Below are 16,708 nucleotides of genomic sequence, written 5' to 3'. Positions count from 1 at the left end.
AAATGAAAATGTTAGAAATTACGATTATATAAATTATAAATTTTAAAATTTATGTATGTCAGAATGAATAAAACAATTGAACACTGGTAGTAGTTAGTCGTGGGTGCCACAGCAACCTGCTGGCCACGTGGAATTTTCCGGGTCTAACACCTAAATAGAGGCCAATTTTCCATAAAAGTCCTCTCTGAAGGCACCGCCCCTTTGGCAGATCGTCCATGAATAATATTGCGTTGCCTTACCCTATCAATAACAGTGTAAGCGAAAAAGTCAAAATAAAATATCAAGCATTGTTGAATATATTAAAAAAAAAATTATTTAAAAAGAATTGCATTTTTATATTTGCTGTCCGAGAGATTTTGAATTGTTATCTATTTTCAAAGAAAATAATTATTTATAGATTTGCCGATTTGATGCGACGTCGCATCATAGCATTAATACAGATCGCGCGGCGATATGACGCAACGTTATGGCATTATTATAATTAAAGTACTGTATATATTGGAAATAAATATGAATTCCAATTTTTCTATTTAAATCTTAGTTTGTTTTGATTTATATTCTTTATAAATTGTGTAATTCAAAATGAAATTTTACATACTATACTTGATACATTTACAGATGCTCCGTGTTTTAACAGTAATTCCACAATTTCCAGATATCCAGCTTGAGCAGCAAAAAATAAAGCAGTCGTTCCAGTCTACAAAAATTAATTGATTTTTAATGACATAAATTACAATTTGAATAAATATTTATGTCGTGTGATTATTGATATGAAAGTTTGTTTAACAACTATTTTGAAAATGTAAAAGATTGAATTTTCAAATAAAAATTTTCTGAAAATGTTAATAATAATTTAATAATTATAAGGTAAGATTAAGATTGTAATCTAGAGACGTTTCTGCAAGTGGTGATAACGAGAATTTAAAATGCTTCCTATTTATTTATTTATAAATTTTTTATCAAATAAAGTAACTGGCAGTAAATTTTCAACCTTCACTTATCAAAAACAATTTTTTTTTACCTTTAACAAGTATTTCTGCTTTTCAAATGGACAATTAATTAAAAGAAATTACAATAAAACATTAAAAACTGGAATTTTCTGTATTTATTTTAAGGAAAATTTAACAAAACCATTATTCGAATTCTTTATCGTTCTACTTTAATTAAAATAATACTTTTATTTATATAATATTTTTTCGTTTTTAATTGTTAAAGAACTAAATATAAAGAATGAAATGCATTTAGTTCTTTAACAATATAATAATCTTGGGAAATAATAGGATAAATAACATTAGTAAAAAGTTTTTATGAATATAAACAGTCATGTGAAAAATTTAAAATACGTAAAATACAATAAAACTATAGGCCTATATATATATAACATAGAATCTGTTCACTATGCATTTCTAAATCCTGTGACTGATCTTCACCAAATTTTTCATAGTTACTCTCTAGGACCCTGCGGAAAATAGTCCCAGGCTATTATTAAACCGCTACATTTCGCTCTTCCTCTTAATTTCATCCCCCATTAACTCCTAAGCATTTTGACCGATCTTCAACAAATGTTTCATAATTAATCTCTAGGACCAGCGGGAAATATAGGCTATCATTAAACCTGAACATGAACATTCCATTTCCCCCTGATTTCATCCCCTTGAATACTGTATGATAAGCATAATAATTATAGACAAAATAATCAAGTTTTTGATATGATTTTTATTTTAATGTTTGTCATTACTTTTCGTCGGACATACCTGCTAATAAATATAATTTTAAAATAAAACTTTAAAAAATTTATTCGATGATTGCTAAAAGAATTAAAAATATATTCATTTAATTTTAAAATTATTGGAGAGTAATAGAAGGATAAAAATTATAGGATGGTAAAAGTATAATTTGCTTAACCAAGTATTTATTAAGGCAGCCCTCACTATCTGACTTTCTCCATTACGGGCCTGGTTGAGCTCACATGGGTATGATTTAAAAAAAGGTCCTCTTAGTATCCACAGAGTGAAAACAGATAAAAGTGAAAAAAAATGTGACGCGCAATAAAGTAATAAATTGGCGTCATAAAATTGTATATAAAAAGAGATTCAACCTTATTTGTGACGATATTAAATGCAAAGTTTTGCGTTTGATAATGAATGTTAATTGAACTATTGAATCTGTTTTGTGTTCCATAAAATATCAACAAACATCGAAATTTGAATTGAGTCGCGTTACATTGCATTACATTTATACACGCCAAGGTCGCGAGATGCTTAATGCAGGAATTGTAAATCAAATTCTACGTTTTCATCTAATTATGTTACATAAATTTAAGCTATACTATACGGCATGCGATCTTTTAAAAATATTTTATACTAAAGAAAGTAAAATGTATGAGTTTGTGTTTCTATAAAATTACAAAAATTTAACTAAAGGGTTATTATTATTATTTTTATTGTATCTTTGAATTAAATTATATAGACATATATAGAAGGATAACATTATACCGTCACTATAGGATAAATGTGATATACTTTCTCACTATGGAAAAAATATTTACTGTGAAAGAGATGCTCTAGTAGGACCTATGTTAATTTAGTGATAAAATTAAGTGTTAACTGACACTTATTTTTATCACTAAAATAACAGTAACAGTAACAGTTTTGATTGCTCACAAGAGAATTTACAATTATGAAAATTTAAATTTCAGAATTTTATCTAAAAATTCACCAGTGAGATTAATTGGCGTATTTTTTTGTTTTATTTTTTTTATAAAGTACACTAGCAAATCCAAAAGCATCCAGAGGGAGGAGGCTAACTTAAAAATTAAAAATATCTGACTAATTAATAAGTACTTTTTGTTAACACGTGCTCGAGGATTGCAATGAGTATGGTCCAATAAATCATATTTGCATCATAAACGTTTTAAAAATAACGCTTTAAAGTTCGAACAAATAAATTTAATTTTTTTTTCCTGTATCAACGGGGAGGGCTTAAACTCCTGGAGTCTTCGTCTTGGATCTGCCACTGATTAAGTGTATCTTTTCTGAGAATATATTAATATGTATGTATATAAATTTATATACTTGATGAGAAAGAGGAAATAATCATTCTATTCTTTCTAACAAAACTATTAGAGCTAGAACAATGCGATTTATGGGCGATGTTCCATATTCATTGTTAAAAATTATATTAATTCCTCATCCTGCAGAGAACAAAGATGAGAAAGAGTGTAGTTATACAATTAGCTGAACAATTTACTTGTTTGTATCTCTAAATTTTAAAGACATATACTGGGTTAATTGCTTAAATTATGATTTACGATAGAGATTGAGATAGAAATGCATAGATTTATATCTCAATGTCACTATAACTGAGAAAAATAATTCATCATACTACACAGGAAGCTAAAACCTGTCCACGTGATACGTTTACTGATATATTATAATAATGTAAAAAAAAAAATTTTAAATAGACTTTACCAATCGTCTAGCGGATGGATCAGCTCCTTGACTCAATAACTCTTTAGCACACTCGTAATGGTTATTGGCACATGCCAAAATTAAGGCTGTAGTTCCGTCCTGAAAACAACTTTCGTAATAAACAACTTAACTCTAACAATGAATGACATGTTCTAAAAAGAATGTTTTTGACTTTCTTACCTCATCCTTACAATCTACATACACTTTTCCACTGTCCAAAACTTTATTAAGAAGATTGAGATTTCCCCTAATCGCAGCAACGTGAAGTTGCTGAGCGGAAAGAGTTTCCTTCTACGAGAAAAATATTTATAAAAATGAATTTTAAAATAAAAAAAAACAAGATATATTAATTTAAAAGAAAGTTAATCATACTAAATGCATAATTTATAAGTAATTTGTATTTATTTAACACAAAAGAAGGTAATGTAGTTGACTCTTCCTATATAGATGCTATCAGAATCATAATCAAAGAGCGAATAAATTTTGCACGCTACAGGTGTGGTCGACAGGTGGAACAAAGTTGCGTTATATAGTCTAAACAGGTGTTCTTAGAAACTGGAACTCTTCCTCGTGCGATCTATAACGTAGATAAAAGCAACTAATTGCATACAGTCGAGTTCTCTTCCTGAAGAATCAATCATTCAGTTTTACTAGTCATCAAAATAGATTGAAGTTTACAAAAGCGAATTAATGCGAAGAATGGAAACTTGATGTACTGTACATTTCTATCCATTGATTAACGATTAACGATTTAGTGATCAATGAATTATTTTTACAGACTTATTTAGCAAACCATCACTTAGGATTCAGGTTAAGAGTTTTAAGTATATGATGCGTTCAAAATAAAACTACTAAAGGTTTTCGTGTGAAGGAAAAACGATAGATAAAAACCCATTAACTGTATGTAATATCTTTTTGGCGCCAGATCAAGTACTGACGAAATGGTCTTGTTCATTCGACTGTAACCACGATAATCACGGAAGAAAACCCTGCTTCGTACAATACAGTACAACTATCTTCGTCTTTAGTGCGACAACGGAAACGTGAGAAACCTTTGTTTATATAAAATTTAACGGCAATAAAAATAAAATTTTAAATTTATTTTTAACGCCTAGGTCCAACTTACGACCATTATTTTTAGTGGTTTTTTTATTTTTTTATTTTTTACGACAAACACCTAGTTTGGTAGCAGCCCGTAAAATTAATTTTCTGGTTAAGTTATCCAACTGGTTCAAAAATAAAACTGAAATTTACAACCTTTAATTGAATCGTATGAAATAATAATATAGTTTTGAAAACTTGTATCGTTCCTAATATGCTCCTCCCATTTAATTATAAACTGTAAACTATTGTTTTGCTCTATAATAAACTTGTCTATTGTAAATGTAATGAACTATAAAAGTAATATCTTTTAAAATTAAAAAAGTTATTACTATTATTATTATTATGGATGAATAGAAAGTAATATTTACTGAATATCACGTGGAATTTTATTGGCTTAGCAATCAGAATTTAAATTTAAAATATTTAAAATAGATTATTAGATTATAGAATATAGTATATTACATTAATATATACTACGAATTATAACTAAAATAATAATATATCCGTGTAAGCTGTAAGGTAGAGTAAATTTTATTTTAACAGCATTCTGTTAATAATTGTTCTAATATTTGCATACATTTTATATACACATACAGTTAAACACTTGAATGTAATGACTTTTATGGGTGAAACGTAATTAATACATATATAATAATATTTCATTACAATGCTCTATATAATATGTAAAATATACTACCTTATAATAAATTTTTAACATACACTATTGTTTTCTAGCTGTAAACATAAGTAATAAATCCTACAACATGTGCTTCTCTGTAAGGTAATGATAAATTTTTTATCTGTTTCTATCCTATATATCGCTAATTATACAAATTTTATAACATACTTTTAAAAATTACTAATTTAAAAGTATATCGGTATTAAAATTTTAAAATAATATTAATTAATTTATACATTAGTAATCAGACATAATCACTTCTTTATAAAGCTTCAGTAAATGTTATAATATAGGAAACTATACATATATATGTTTCTACTTACTCTGAGAGACATGGAGAAGATATCAACACACACAAATATATTACAACACTATAAAACACTACAACTCTACAACTTCCGTTAAAACCTGGGTTGCAGATGACGTAACGTTATTCTCCTCCTACTCTCTTTCTATTGGTTAATATCAGATTTCGTTTGAAAATTCAAATGAAATTCGATATCAACCAATAGAACCAATTTATCTTTTTCTATCATTGATTTTTTTTTTAAAAAACACATTAGTTATTTTTAAATTTAAACAATATTACACAATTAAAATACTTATATAAACTATTTCTTATAGTTTTATTTTGATTTCTAGTATAAAGATGTACAGTACAGTATTCCCGTAGTGGATAACTATTAAAAATAGATGGAAGATTTTTTTAGAAAGGTATAACAAAGGCCTATTCGGGAATAGCGTTTCTTTAATAGATATATTAAAATACAATGGTAAAATATTTTAAAAATTCATTTTTATGAAATCGGAGAATGCTTCACACGAAACTTAATTGTAAATTTCGGAAGTTTGTCATTGATGTATGGCATCTAACGGTCATTTGGTATGTAAGCGTGCGGAACACAAAAGTCATTCTTTTCATGTGGGCAGTTACTTCCTCATTACATCTGATTATTAAAATTATAAATGTCTGTCATCCACGGTTTGTTTACTTATAAATATTTAACTTCGATCGACATTTCCTTTCTCTTTTGATAATCATCCCGATAAAAAAAAATTCCCAGCATATAATTAAACTAGTTCTTTTCTAGATTTTTTTTCAATTTTTAGATTAAATTTAGCTTTTTATGTCTTCGAATTAACTAATTATTTAAGAGAATCATTAATTTTCATACCATAATAGTCATTGTACCAATAACATCCCAGTTTATAGGTGTATAGTTTTGATGTTTTTAACACGTTTCGCTGATTACTGTGGACTGTTTCACCGTTTAATTTAGTTTATACATTACATATTTTCGTTGATAAAAAGTAGGACATAGATTCATAGAAATTTATAAGAGAAAATATCATTGAACCGAGATTAATCATGTAGATAAGAGCCTATTAGTAACCATGGTATTCGTCATCTCTTCTTATTTTTGTTATCTAAAAATATCTTTGATACAATTTTTTAGTTTTGAGTAAAATATACGATATTTTCCATTATATATAATAATTTAAACAACATTTATATGTAAAATATTTAATATTTGGAGGAGTTTAGAAAGTGTTTCCGTGATAACCGTGACATAAATCCATTGAACTTGAAAACGAACGAATCTGAGGACAATTTAACCTATTTCTATAAAAATTAGAACGGAAAATTATGGTTTAATATTTAGACTATTTTATTTTCAGATTTTGTTTATAGTTAAAATCGTTGATAACCGAACAAACGTTATGCCTCTTTGGAGATTTAGGATGTTCTTGAATTTCAAGTTTGATGCTTCTATCATTATCTCCATTCACTTGTTTCTCTCTCGATTTTTCCCATAAAAAATTGTTTTAAAATCCTTGAACTTTGTTTTTATTGTTAGAAAATCAACTAAAAAGTCTTTTAAATATAATTTATATTTTTCAAATCAGTTTGTAAGTTCTGATTTTGAATATTCTGTGAAGATTTTAAGCTGAAGAGTAGAAAATTAGATTTTTTTTAAATTAAAATATTGTTTTTTTTCTTTATTATCACACAGTATAAAGTTTGTTAATATATTCAAGAACTTAAAAAATAAAAATAAAAAATAAAACAAATGAACCATTGTTAAATAATCTTTATGAGATGCGTCGTAGCGAGACGTGTTTTGTACCATATAATTATCCAATTTTAATAATAAAATATTGAATATTTTGGAAAAAGTATAACTATATAAAGGATTCTTTATTTAAAAGACTTTTTAAAAATTTAATTTATTTTCTATTGGAAAAGAAAAGTGAAAACGCGATTTTTGTTTTGCTTCGAGAGATCTTCTACTCGTATTTTAATGACTAATCATTATGAAAATTATTATTATTGATGTATCTATTACTCTCGTCAAAATATATAAATGATTTTGAATATTTTATAAAATGTTTTAATGGAAAATAAATCTAGTTTTTAGTGTTTTCTATTTATTAACTATGCGCGTAACATAATTCGTTCTCTAGCACATTGCGTAACGATCAAAAATTTAATTAGTAAATTTTGGCATGTAAAATTATATAAATTCAAATTCTTATATTACTCTTACAATTAACTGATTAAAGTATGTATATTTAAGAAAAATATGAAATTTTATCCTTTTGATATCTAACACGACAGCGCTCGCTCGCGTCATTCTATGTTTAACCAATGTAGCTCGCTTTAAGTGTTAATAAAATAATACTAGAAGCGAGATAGTTTTGTTATTTTACTTAAAGTCTTGCAAATATTTAGTTTTAAATTATATATTTTAAAACTAACGTTATTTATTAGTGTTTATAAAGTTTATACAAGATGTTGAGCATTTATTCGTGCGCCATGCGGTGTAAGGAAATATCAAGCTTAGTTTAAATGATGAATACAGCCAATCCTTGATGTAGCGATATCATTTGTTCGCGTCTGAAATTGACACTAAATCGATTGTGACGCTAAACAGAAGGACCGCGAATGATATTAATTACGTAAAATAATAAGGTCTACACACAAGTTTGAAGTTTGTGAGTTTGATAATTTGATTAAGCGATTTGATGATAACTTTATCCTTTGCAACGTAAAATCGTATGTTTTGTACGAAACATTACATAGGCTGAAGCATTCTCTATTTAATATTTAAGATGTATTCATTGGCGGTCTGTGAGGATGGCGCTATATTGGAGACCGATAAATCGAAGTTTGACTGTATTATTATTTAAATTAAACTTATCGAGGTAAATATTGATCAACAGTATTTAAATGGAGGAACTTGTTAAGGTTTTCTGACAAATTTGCATACAATGCAGTCTGTTCATATTCTTATTTTTGTATCTTCTCGAGCGAGCTTCGTGTTTCTTCTATATTATAACACCATAATTAAAATACGAACTTTTTATTATGGACTTATCTCGTTCGTTTCGGGACGATTCAAGATAAATATTCAAGGTCTGATGAAGATCGTGTGCTTTGTTTCGTGATCATTTGTGCTATTTTACACATGAAGGCTATCCACATAGCAGCTTTCGAAACTTTTTTCATTGTTTATTATGGAATAAAAAAGTTTTTGTCGACTTCTTTTGTCTCTTTTATATTTATCCAACGTTTAATACAATTGAAGCTATCTTTTATAATAAATCTTTTCATCTTTATTATAAACTAAAGAATTGTTTCAAACAACGCTTGTTGCTGGATCACGAAATTTCTTATAAAGTTTTTTTATTTCATAACTTCAATCATACAGTTAAAACAATAAATAACATTAGCTTTTGCTGGAGTCGATACAATTTTTATTAATTACATTTAATTTCAGAAAACTTATGAATTTATTTAAGAGTTTTTAATAATCGAACGCACAAACTATCTCATCGCTTCGCATCCAATAGCACGTTTATACATCTTAAAATACATATAACTTACTTTTGCAATAGATAAATATAAGTAATGAAAAAAGGATTAAATTATTGGTAATATAGCTTATAAGTAATGCAACAATATGTACTGTACAGTACATTAACCAACTCTAGAGAAACATATCTTTCCAAATTTCAATAATAAATGAATTTAATACATTTTTAACATACTTTTTAGCGGAGTAATCATTAAAATATTCTATATTTTTCTCATATAAAGCAACATTTTTATTTTTGTTGCAAGCATTAACTCGATAATGATTCAAAATCGCTAGTTGAGGAGGTATTTCTACTTGTTTCCATCCACCAAACATTTTTTGAACTGAGTGTATTCCACATATTTCAATTGTTTCTGGTTTCAGAATTAGTTTAGATCTTTGTTCAGATGGCCATATATTTCTCATTCTTTTCACGTTATCAATAAGCAGAACGGGTTCGTGTGATACCTTTTGACTCTTTGTAATGCAGAAATAAGTGTGCCGAATCATAAATGCTCCCGCATTTTTATTAACATCTTTTAATACAAGATTATCCATAGTTTCTTGCATGGTATAGGTAATTTTAGGAACTATTCGTTCATCTAAGTCTACTATAAGTATATATTCAAATAAATACATGTATCTATAAATACAATCTTGTATACAAGCCAGTTGACCTTGTGCCCAAGTATCTTGTATGTCACTAGGTAAAAACCACGGAAGTAGATCAATAGATACTTTATTTTGAAATAGTTTTAATAAATACATTTTAACCTGTTCGGTTATTTCTTGGGCATAAAATATAAAATGCATAAATCCAATTGTTTTATAGTAGGCAATAAATCGAGCTATGGCATAAGTGTCGTTAAAGGGTCCATATAATGGTCTGACACATACAGCCATTTTATTTTTAGCTGATTTTACAGAAGTATACCTCTGAATAGGTAGCCAAATTTTACGATTGTTTTCGTTAGATATTATCGTAATCAGCTTCGGTATAGGGAAAATCTTTTTAGGAGTGCAGATGAACATGACTGCTGCATGATTCTTTTCGTGATTTTCTTCGATAATGTGATAAAATAAGGTAGCTGCAATTTCGTTATCTTCGTTTTTCACGATACATTTTAGCTTTATGAGCATAGAGATGTTTCTATGAACTATACCTATTAATCGCGCGAAAATTCCCGATTCGCCGATCCTGTTATCCCAAAATGCCGAAAATCCATAGACTCCATTCAAAAATTTGGTCCATCCAACAGAATGTAAAGTTTTGTGAGAAATAATTTGATATCTCCACCAATCTGCATCAAGCTTATTAATTAATGCAACATTAGAAATAGTGTCATTAATTTTAGCTGGTTTTATAACCTTAGACGTTCTATAATTATTCAATAACAATAATATAAAAATCAAAACCACACATAATAATATTATCCAATATTTCTTTCTATGGCACATAATTATTATAAGTTTATTCTAATTTTAGAATATTTAAAGATTTTCACGTGTCTCTTGAATTTTTTAACCATTTATATAATTCTGAGTTATTTCTTCATTTCAAATTACAGGTACCTGAAAATGTTAAATTAAACGTTAATTGCATGTATAACAATAATTACTACTTTACATACGTTGACATTATTTAATATATCATGTTTTAGAGCGTGACATTAAAATTGCATAAATTAAAATTTAAGGTTAAATAATAATGCGTGATAAAAGAAACTTTGCTTAAAAATATACACTTTTTGTAAGCATAACATTAAGAAAATGCATGTTTTTCGCATTAATCGATGTTAATAGAAGCATAAAATAATTTATTTTAGCCTAAATATACTTTAAAAATACCAAAACAGTGTTCTAAAGTTGAAAGAATGCAACCCAATTTCTGAAAATAACACGTTTGACCAGATTAAAGTGCATAATTTACACATTAATTTTATAAATACAGTAGGCTAAATCATTTATTTATTTCTCTTGTATATAATAAAATGAACTCACCGTTAAGATATATAAATCTTGAGAATTAAATCGTCTTATTGGACATTGTATTAAGCTACGCATACATGTAACATCTGTTGTTGAAAACTAGACAGAAAGTAGACTTTTACAGGTCATTTGCTGTAGGCGAGACCCGTTTTCGAAGAAAGTAAACCATATATTTACTGTTATACCGGTAAACTAATATGATAATATGATTAAACAGTCAGGTTAAATGTATAGAAACACATAAAAAAAATAACTTACGTACAGTACTGTGTTTACTTCGTCTCGTGGCTCTATGCTCCATGTCTCATCGTACGCGTGTATTATATTGAGCTTTTGTATTTGAATTAAAAAATATATATATATATTTCTAGAATAAGACAAAATTATATTACCTGGGACCGCCTATTTGAAAATAAGGTATAGATATTATCTATGAGAATTAATTTTAAATATTTAAGCAAGTTTAAGCATCCAGTTTGTGCGTGTCGAATCGCATTGTAACACGAGCGCTTTCTATTTTGTTTGCATTATTAAATGGATAAACTTATTCTTAAAGTGCCTAAAATTTATAAATATTTTCAATACATTTGAGATTTGATTTTTAACTATTGAAATAATGGATTATAGAAATTACGAGTAATGCGAAATGATGCGATGCGACTCAACGCGGTATTAGATTGCAAGCTAACCAGCAAGTTGCTTGCTGAACTAGATTAGATCTTAATGAACCATAAAAACCTTTAATCTTAATTAAACTATGCTTAATTTAGTTAATTAACTATTTTTAATTGATAAAAATGTTTCAATATTTTTATTTTTAATTAATATAATTAGAAACAGAAGCTTATGCAAAAATGTACATAATTTTATATATCCAAAAGTCGCTTCCATATACATATAAATATATAGAAGCGGCTTTTGTGATGTGTTTAAGGTTCCATATATAAATTAATTTATGATAGAATATTCGTCGAAGAGAAGAGAAACATGTTCCAAGTCAGCGTGACCGATCATCATGAAATGCATGAAGTGATCTTTATTTTACACGCGTGACCTCGAACTGTCGTGATGCTCGAGTTCCGGGTCATAAAGCAATTCGTCCATTCACCTTAACAAAATAAAAATTGTAAAAATAAAATTCGACTTATAAAAAGTGTCCATTTTTTTTTTTCTTCTTTAAAAATGGACAATTTATCAAATCGATTTAATCATTATTTTTAGATATTCAAATATGATGATACTTGCGATTCGTGAAAAAAAAATGTATGATTTTTGTCAATCTTATTTTTCTTTAAACTGTTTATAACTCAATAAAAACAATTTTTGAAAATTGGTGAGTGCACTTTCTACTTTTTCATTGTGTACCTTTATGGCCTCACTGAATTTATTTCGGTTTAAAAATATATACTTTTAAAATTATATTACGTATCAAATGATATTTTCGAACTTTTTTCATCTTTATTATGTATATAATTCCAATACATTTGTATACAAAAATATTATTTCTTTGAAATGCGACGCGAAGCGTGCCACTTTCATCTTCAAACGATTTTGATTTAGTCGTCTAATAACTAACATTGAATATACTGTAATTAGCATATGATAATCCTCTATATATTTAAATTATTTTTAAATTATCGTCATAAAAAGTAAAGACGCATCATTTGTTTGAAAATATAGGCCTATGTAAAATATATTTACTTATATAAGAAATAAAAATTAATAAATAAAATTTGCTATAACAAAATTTTTATTAAAATATAATTTTTTCTCATCAGTTAATTTATTGTAATTTTTCAGACGAATTTGTTAACGTAACATTATTTTATTTTAAAATTGCAAAAATATTTTTATTGCGATGTTTTAAATCGTAGAAGTAAGTAAATGCCAACAATTGCATTTTATTACGATGAATAATTGTTCAAATAAAGAGAGTGACAGACAGCAGCACATACTGTACATGTGCAATGTACTGTACACTCAATCCGGACACATTTCTTGGAAAATATTCATTCAATTAAAAAACAAAGCACATAAACATTATACAATGAAAAATTCTCGGTATAATTTCTATCATTCTGATATTCTATTGATGATGATAAAATTTCATCTTAAGTAACATCAAACTTCCTATATTTTATCGGTATTAGTTAATAAAATGGCATATAAAACTTTTAATTTTGATTGAAATAAGTGCTTTAGCTTAAAAAAGAAAAACATTAAGCATTATTTGACTTAAAACAATGTTAGTACTTGCTAATGAAGATAAAGATCAAAATGAATGTGTATGAGATAACATTGTTCATCATGATAAAATAAGATGGTTTTCAAGTTTTATTACACATTATCTTAACTTTTTTTTTAAATAAATTTTTAAATTATATAACATTAGATTATAAATATTGAATAAATAATTCATTATAAGACATGACGTTCAGCATTCGAATTTTATCAAAATTATTTAAAACGTGATTTAACGAAGACCCAGTAAATCCGTATATTTTTACATATTTTATAATAGTGTGGAAGATGAATAATTTTAAAAGAAATAACTTTATGAATATTTTTTAGTCTCCTGGCGCTATTATATTTAAAAGGAAGCAAAATTTAAAAGTATATACTGTATATCCGAAAATATAGCTAAAATTCCTGCGAAATTTGCCAGAAAAACGTTTTAAATGTATTTCTTCTTAATCGATTTTTTAATTATGTATGGTGCGGGATATATAATAATCCCAACCAATCATAATTGATTTTAGTTATAGCCTACATATATCTCTGTATATAAATTGCATGCTTTCTTAGAATCGTATATCATCTTTTAAACATCCAAAAATTTAATTTAGAATCTTCTGTTTATAAAAATGTTATATGTAACTGTTTAATTAAACTAATCTCTAACATCAATTTGAATTAATAATATTTAAATTATACCTTCCCAAGAAGTATAAATATACTCTTGTTAAAAATCCTAAAGTTTATTGCGTTGTGTTATAAAAATTATCTGAAACACGTTAAGTTCCTTCCGTTCAGAATTGAACTCACTTATGCTATTTTGTTCTTTATTTATCAAAAACTGACATAAAGTCTAAATATTTATATCTTTGCAAGCAAACTGATGTTAAGTAATTCGATGACGTTTCGCAACGTTACACTCATGATATATTGTATTTTTAACGGCATAATGGATATCTAGATCATGGGATCGTTGCATCTTTAACAGAAAGCAAAGCGAATAACACCATTAATAATTTTGCGAAATATTTTTCATATTTAGAATACGTAATATCTTGGAATTTTGATAGTGAAAAGTATCCTCGTTTCATAAATATATCATCAAATATTACTTTTTACATTTATTCCTTCGTACTTAGACAATCAATTAGCACCCCCATAATTAGATTAATTATATTATGAGATATAAATTACCAAGCTAATATTCTTGATATAGCCTATGTGGTAGCTTATTGATATTTATTAATTAATTAATAATCTTCGAATTTCTATCCTGATTTAGAAGCTGAACTTAAATACGTTAAGGCTCTAAATTATGTCCCTACATTCTTCATCAAATAATAATTAATTCTTCGAGGATTGGGCGAGGATCTTCGTCTCACGAGGTCTCCTAATTGTTACTTATTTGTAAATCCAGCTTTGTTAATTAGCAAAGATCAGCAATGTTTATTCCAGTATTTCTTCACTGATTTGTAAGGATGCAATGGCGATCGCAAACTAATTGGGTAAATTTAGTCTCCATTTCTTTAGAAGCTAGTCAATAAATAAATACATTGAAAATAACTGATTTTCAATCATTTTCTTTGCTAAATCCTCTTTTTTTTTTCCAAAACACTTAAAAATGAACATCTAATATCATTACATGATTTTTATTTTATTTTTACTTTTAACGATTTGGAAAAGTTTAGATAAAGTAATTCGTTCGATACACATCTGTCTTAATTTTGCTGATCAGCAAAGTTTAAAAGATAATTTTTTGATAACAGAGATCAATAGTCTAGCGAGTTCTATTTTGGTAATAGGAATATAACCGAATAACGAGCGAATCTGCTTTGTAAGCTATTTTTTTTTTACTGTGTCACAATTTCAGACTTGTCGACAGTTCAGGCCCATAAAAAAATATCACATGTTTGATTACAAGTATAGTATATATATTCAAGTCTGCAAATACTGTACTTAATTGTATAGTTCTTATTCTATAATCCCATAATATTAAGGTTTAGTATTTCATCCAGCAATTCCAACATCCAAAAGTTAATGATGTCAAAATAATTTTTTTTGTAATTTTTAAAATATAATTATCATCGTTAACTTCTGTTGGAATTTCTGAATGAAATACTAAACCTTAATAGTAGTCTATATGATTATAGAACAATAACAATAGAAATACAGCAACCTTGATCACAAAAAGTTAATTGTATAAAGAACTGTTATTTTCTAATATATAAGAATATTAGTGTTCATTTTATAAGCAAGTATTACGAGCAACGTGGCAGCTTATATATATTCATGTTTTGATGAGTCTTGCTTTGTTAACTTTATACAGGTATGATTTATTTTATATTTACTGCGTGTTGTTAGATTAATATTTAGCCAAATTCATTTTTCTATCCACTTTGCATTTATAGTATCACATGTTTTAATATATTTCCTAAGAAATTTCTCAGAATCATTAGAAATTTAAATTATTAAGATAGGAATCATTAGAATTTTAAGTTATTTTACTGACTTAAGAAAAAATTATCTAAAATTGTTGTTTGTACTTTTGGACATGACGGAGACATTCTTGGGAAACTAATTGTGTGGACCGAGCATTATGCTGATGGAAAATATGTTTATTTGCAAACCCTGCAGCCATGGAAGGTAATACGTGAAGAGTACAGGATTTCCTCGACATATTGCTGTGTTGTCAATGTCTCTCGTACTAAGGGTAATCTACTGTCGTGCGAGAATGGCTCTACGGACCAGCACACCAGCAGTGGAAGGTATATGCCGCTTTTTTTTTTAAATTAAAAAAAGTAAAGGCGAGGATGAAGCGCACCAGCTGGGAGGTCTTAATACTGCCGATACCAAATACTTTTGGTCTGATATCGATAGCGGCATCGATACCTTTCCTCTGGTATCGGATCTAGAGTCGTTTTATTTTTCACAGAAAGGTAAGATCTGACCGAAGTTGGATTTTGCAGCCGGATCCAAAACCGAAACCGAATTTGGATTTTAAAGTCAGTTTCGGCCGAAATCGAAACTACATGTTAATTATTTTTGGTTAAAATTATATAGTAAAAATATTAATAACCAAAAATCAATAAATTTATTACATTAAATTTCATTTTCAGAATCTATATACGGTATGCTTAGCGTTCAATTATTATTTATAAATAACTCGCCAATTTTTTGAAAAACTTGAAAACACGTTAAAATCTCAAATCAACTAATATAGTATTGGTAACATTTAGTTTATATTAGAAATCAGATTTAATAATTTGTTAATTATAACTAACTAGAATGAAGCATATTATTTATATTAAAATTAAAAGTTTCAATTAAACAAAACGTTTTTCAAACAAAACGTAAAGTTTCAATTAAACAAA

General features: G+C 27.1%; 2 protein-coding genes across 2 annotated transcripts; both read right to left on the bottom strand.

Annotated features, from left to right (window-relative positions):
• Positions 1-577: 577 nt before the first annotated feature.
• LOC111620985 (ankyrin repeat domain-containing protein 29-like) lies at positions 578-5,640 on the bottom strand. The gene is made up of 4 exons (XM_023363014.1): positions 5,577-5,640; positions 3,651-3,761; positions 3,471-3,569; positions 578-697 (listed from the first exon to the last, which is right to left on the bottom strand). Exons 1-4 carry the CDS (start codon positions 5,586-5,588, stop codon positions 578-580), a joined length of 342 nt encoding a protein of 113 aa, XP_023218782.1. The 5' UTR covers positions 5,589-5,640.
• Positions 5,641-9,082: 3,442 nt separating this feature from the next.
• LOC111620984 (beta-1,4-galactosyltransferase galt-1-like) lies at positions 9,083-16,014 on the bottom strand. The gene is made up of 3 exons (XM_023363013.1): positions 15,965-16,014; positions 9,357-10,491; positions 9,083-9,121 (listed from the first exon to the last, which is right to left on the bottom strand). Exons 1-3 carry the CDS (start codon positions 16,012-16,014, stop codon positions 9,083-9,085), a joined length of 1,224 nt encoding a protein of 407 aa, XP_023218781.1.
• Positions 16,015-16,708: the final 694 nt, after the last annotated feature.

The sequence above is a fragment of the Centruroides sculpturatus genome, unplaced genomic scaffold (genome assembly GCF_000671375.1).
Source record: "Centruroides sculpturatus isolate CEXI.00-Female unplaced genomic scaffold, Cexi_2.0 scaffold297, whole genome shotgun sequence".
NCBI lineage: Eukaryota > Metazoa > Arthropoda > Arachnida > Scorpiones > Buthidae > Centruroides > Centruroides sculpturatus.
This window is presented reverse-complemented; position numbering and strand designations above follow the sequence as displayed.

What these genes read in the sequence shown, in the direction of transcription:
- LOC111620984 (XM_023363013.1), bottom strand. Translation starts at nt 16,014, where the DNA reads ATGTCGAGGAAATCCTGTACTCTTCACGTATTACCTTCCATGGCTGCA. An exon ending in TTACCTTCCATGGCTGCAGG is followed by an intron (nt 10,492 to 15,964) that starts GTTTGCAAATAA and finishes GAATAATTATAG; the next exon opens with AACGTCTAAGGTTATAAAAC. An exon ending in GCAACAAAAATAAAAATGTT is followed by an intron (nt 9,122 to 9,356) that starts GCTTTATATGAG and finishes ATGTATTTTAAG; the next exon opens with ATGTATAAACGTGCTATTGG.
- LOC111620985 (XM_023363014.1), bottom strand. An exon ending in ATGTAGATTGTAAGGATGAG is followed by an intron (nt 3,570 to 3,650) that starts GTAAGAAAGTCA and finishes AGTTGTTTTCAG; the next exon opens with GACGGAACTACAGCCTTAAT. An exon ending in ATCCATCCGCTAGACGATTG is followed by an intron (nt 698 to 3,470) that starts GTAAAGTCTATT and finishes TAATTTTTGTAG; the next exon opens with ACTGGAACGACTGCTTTATT.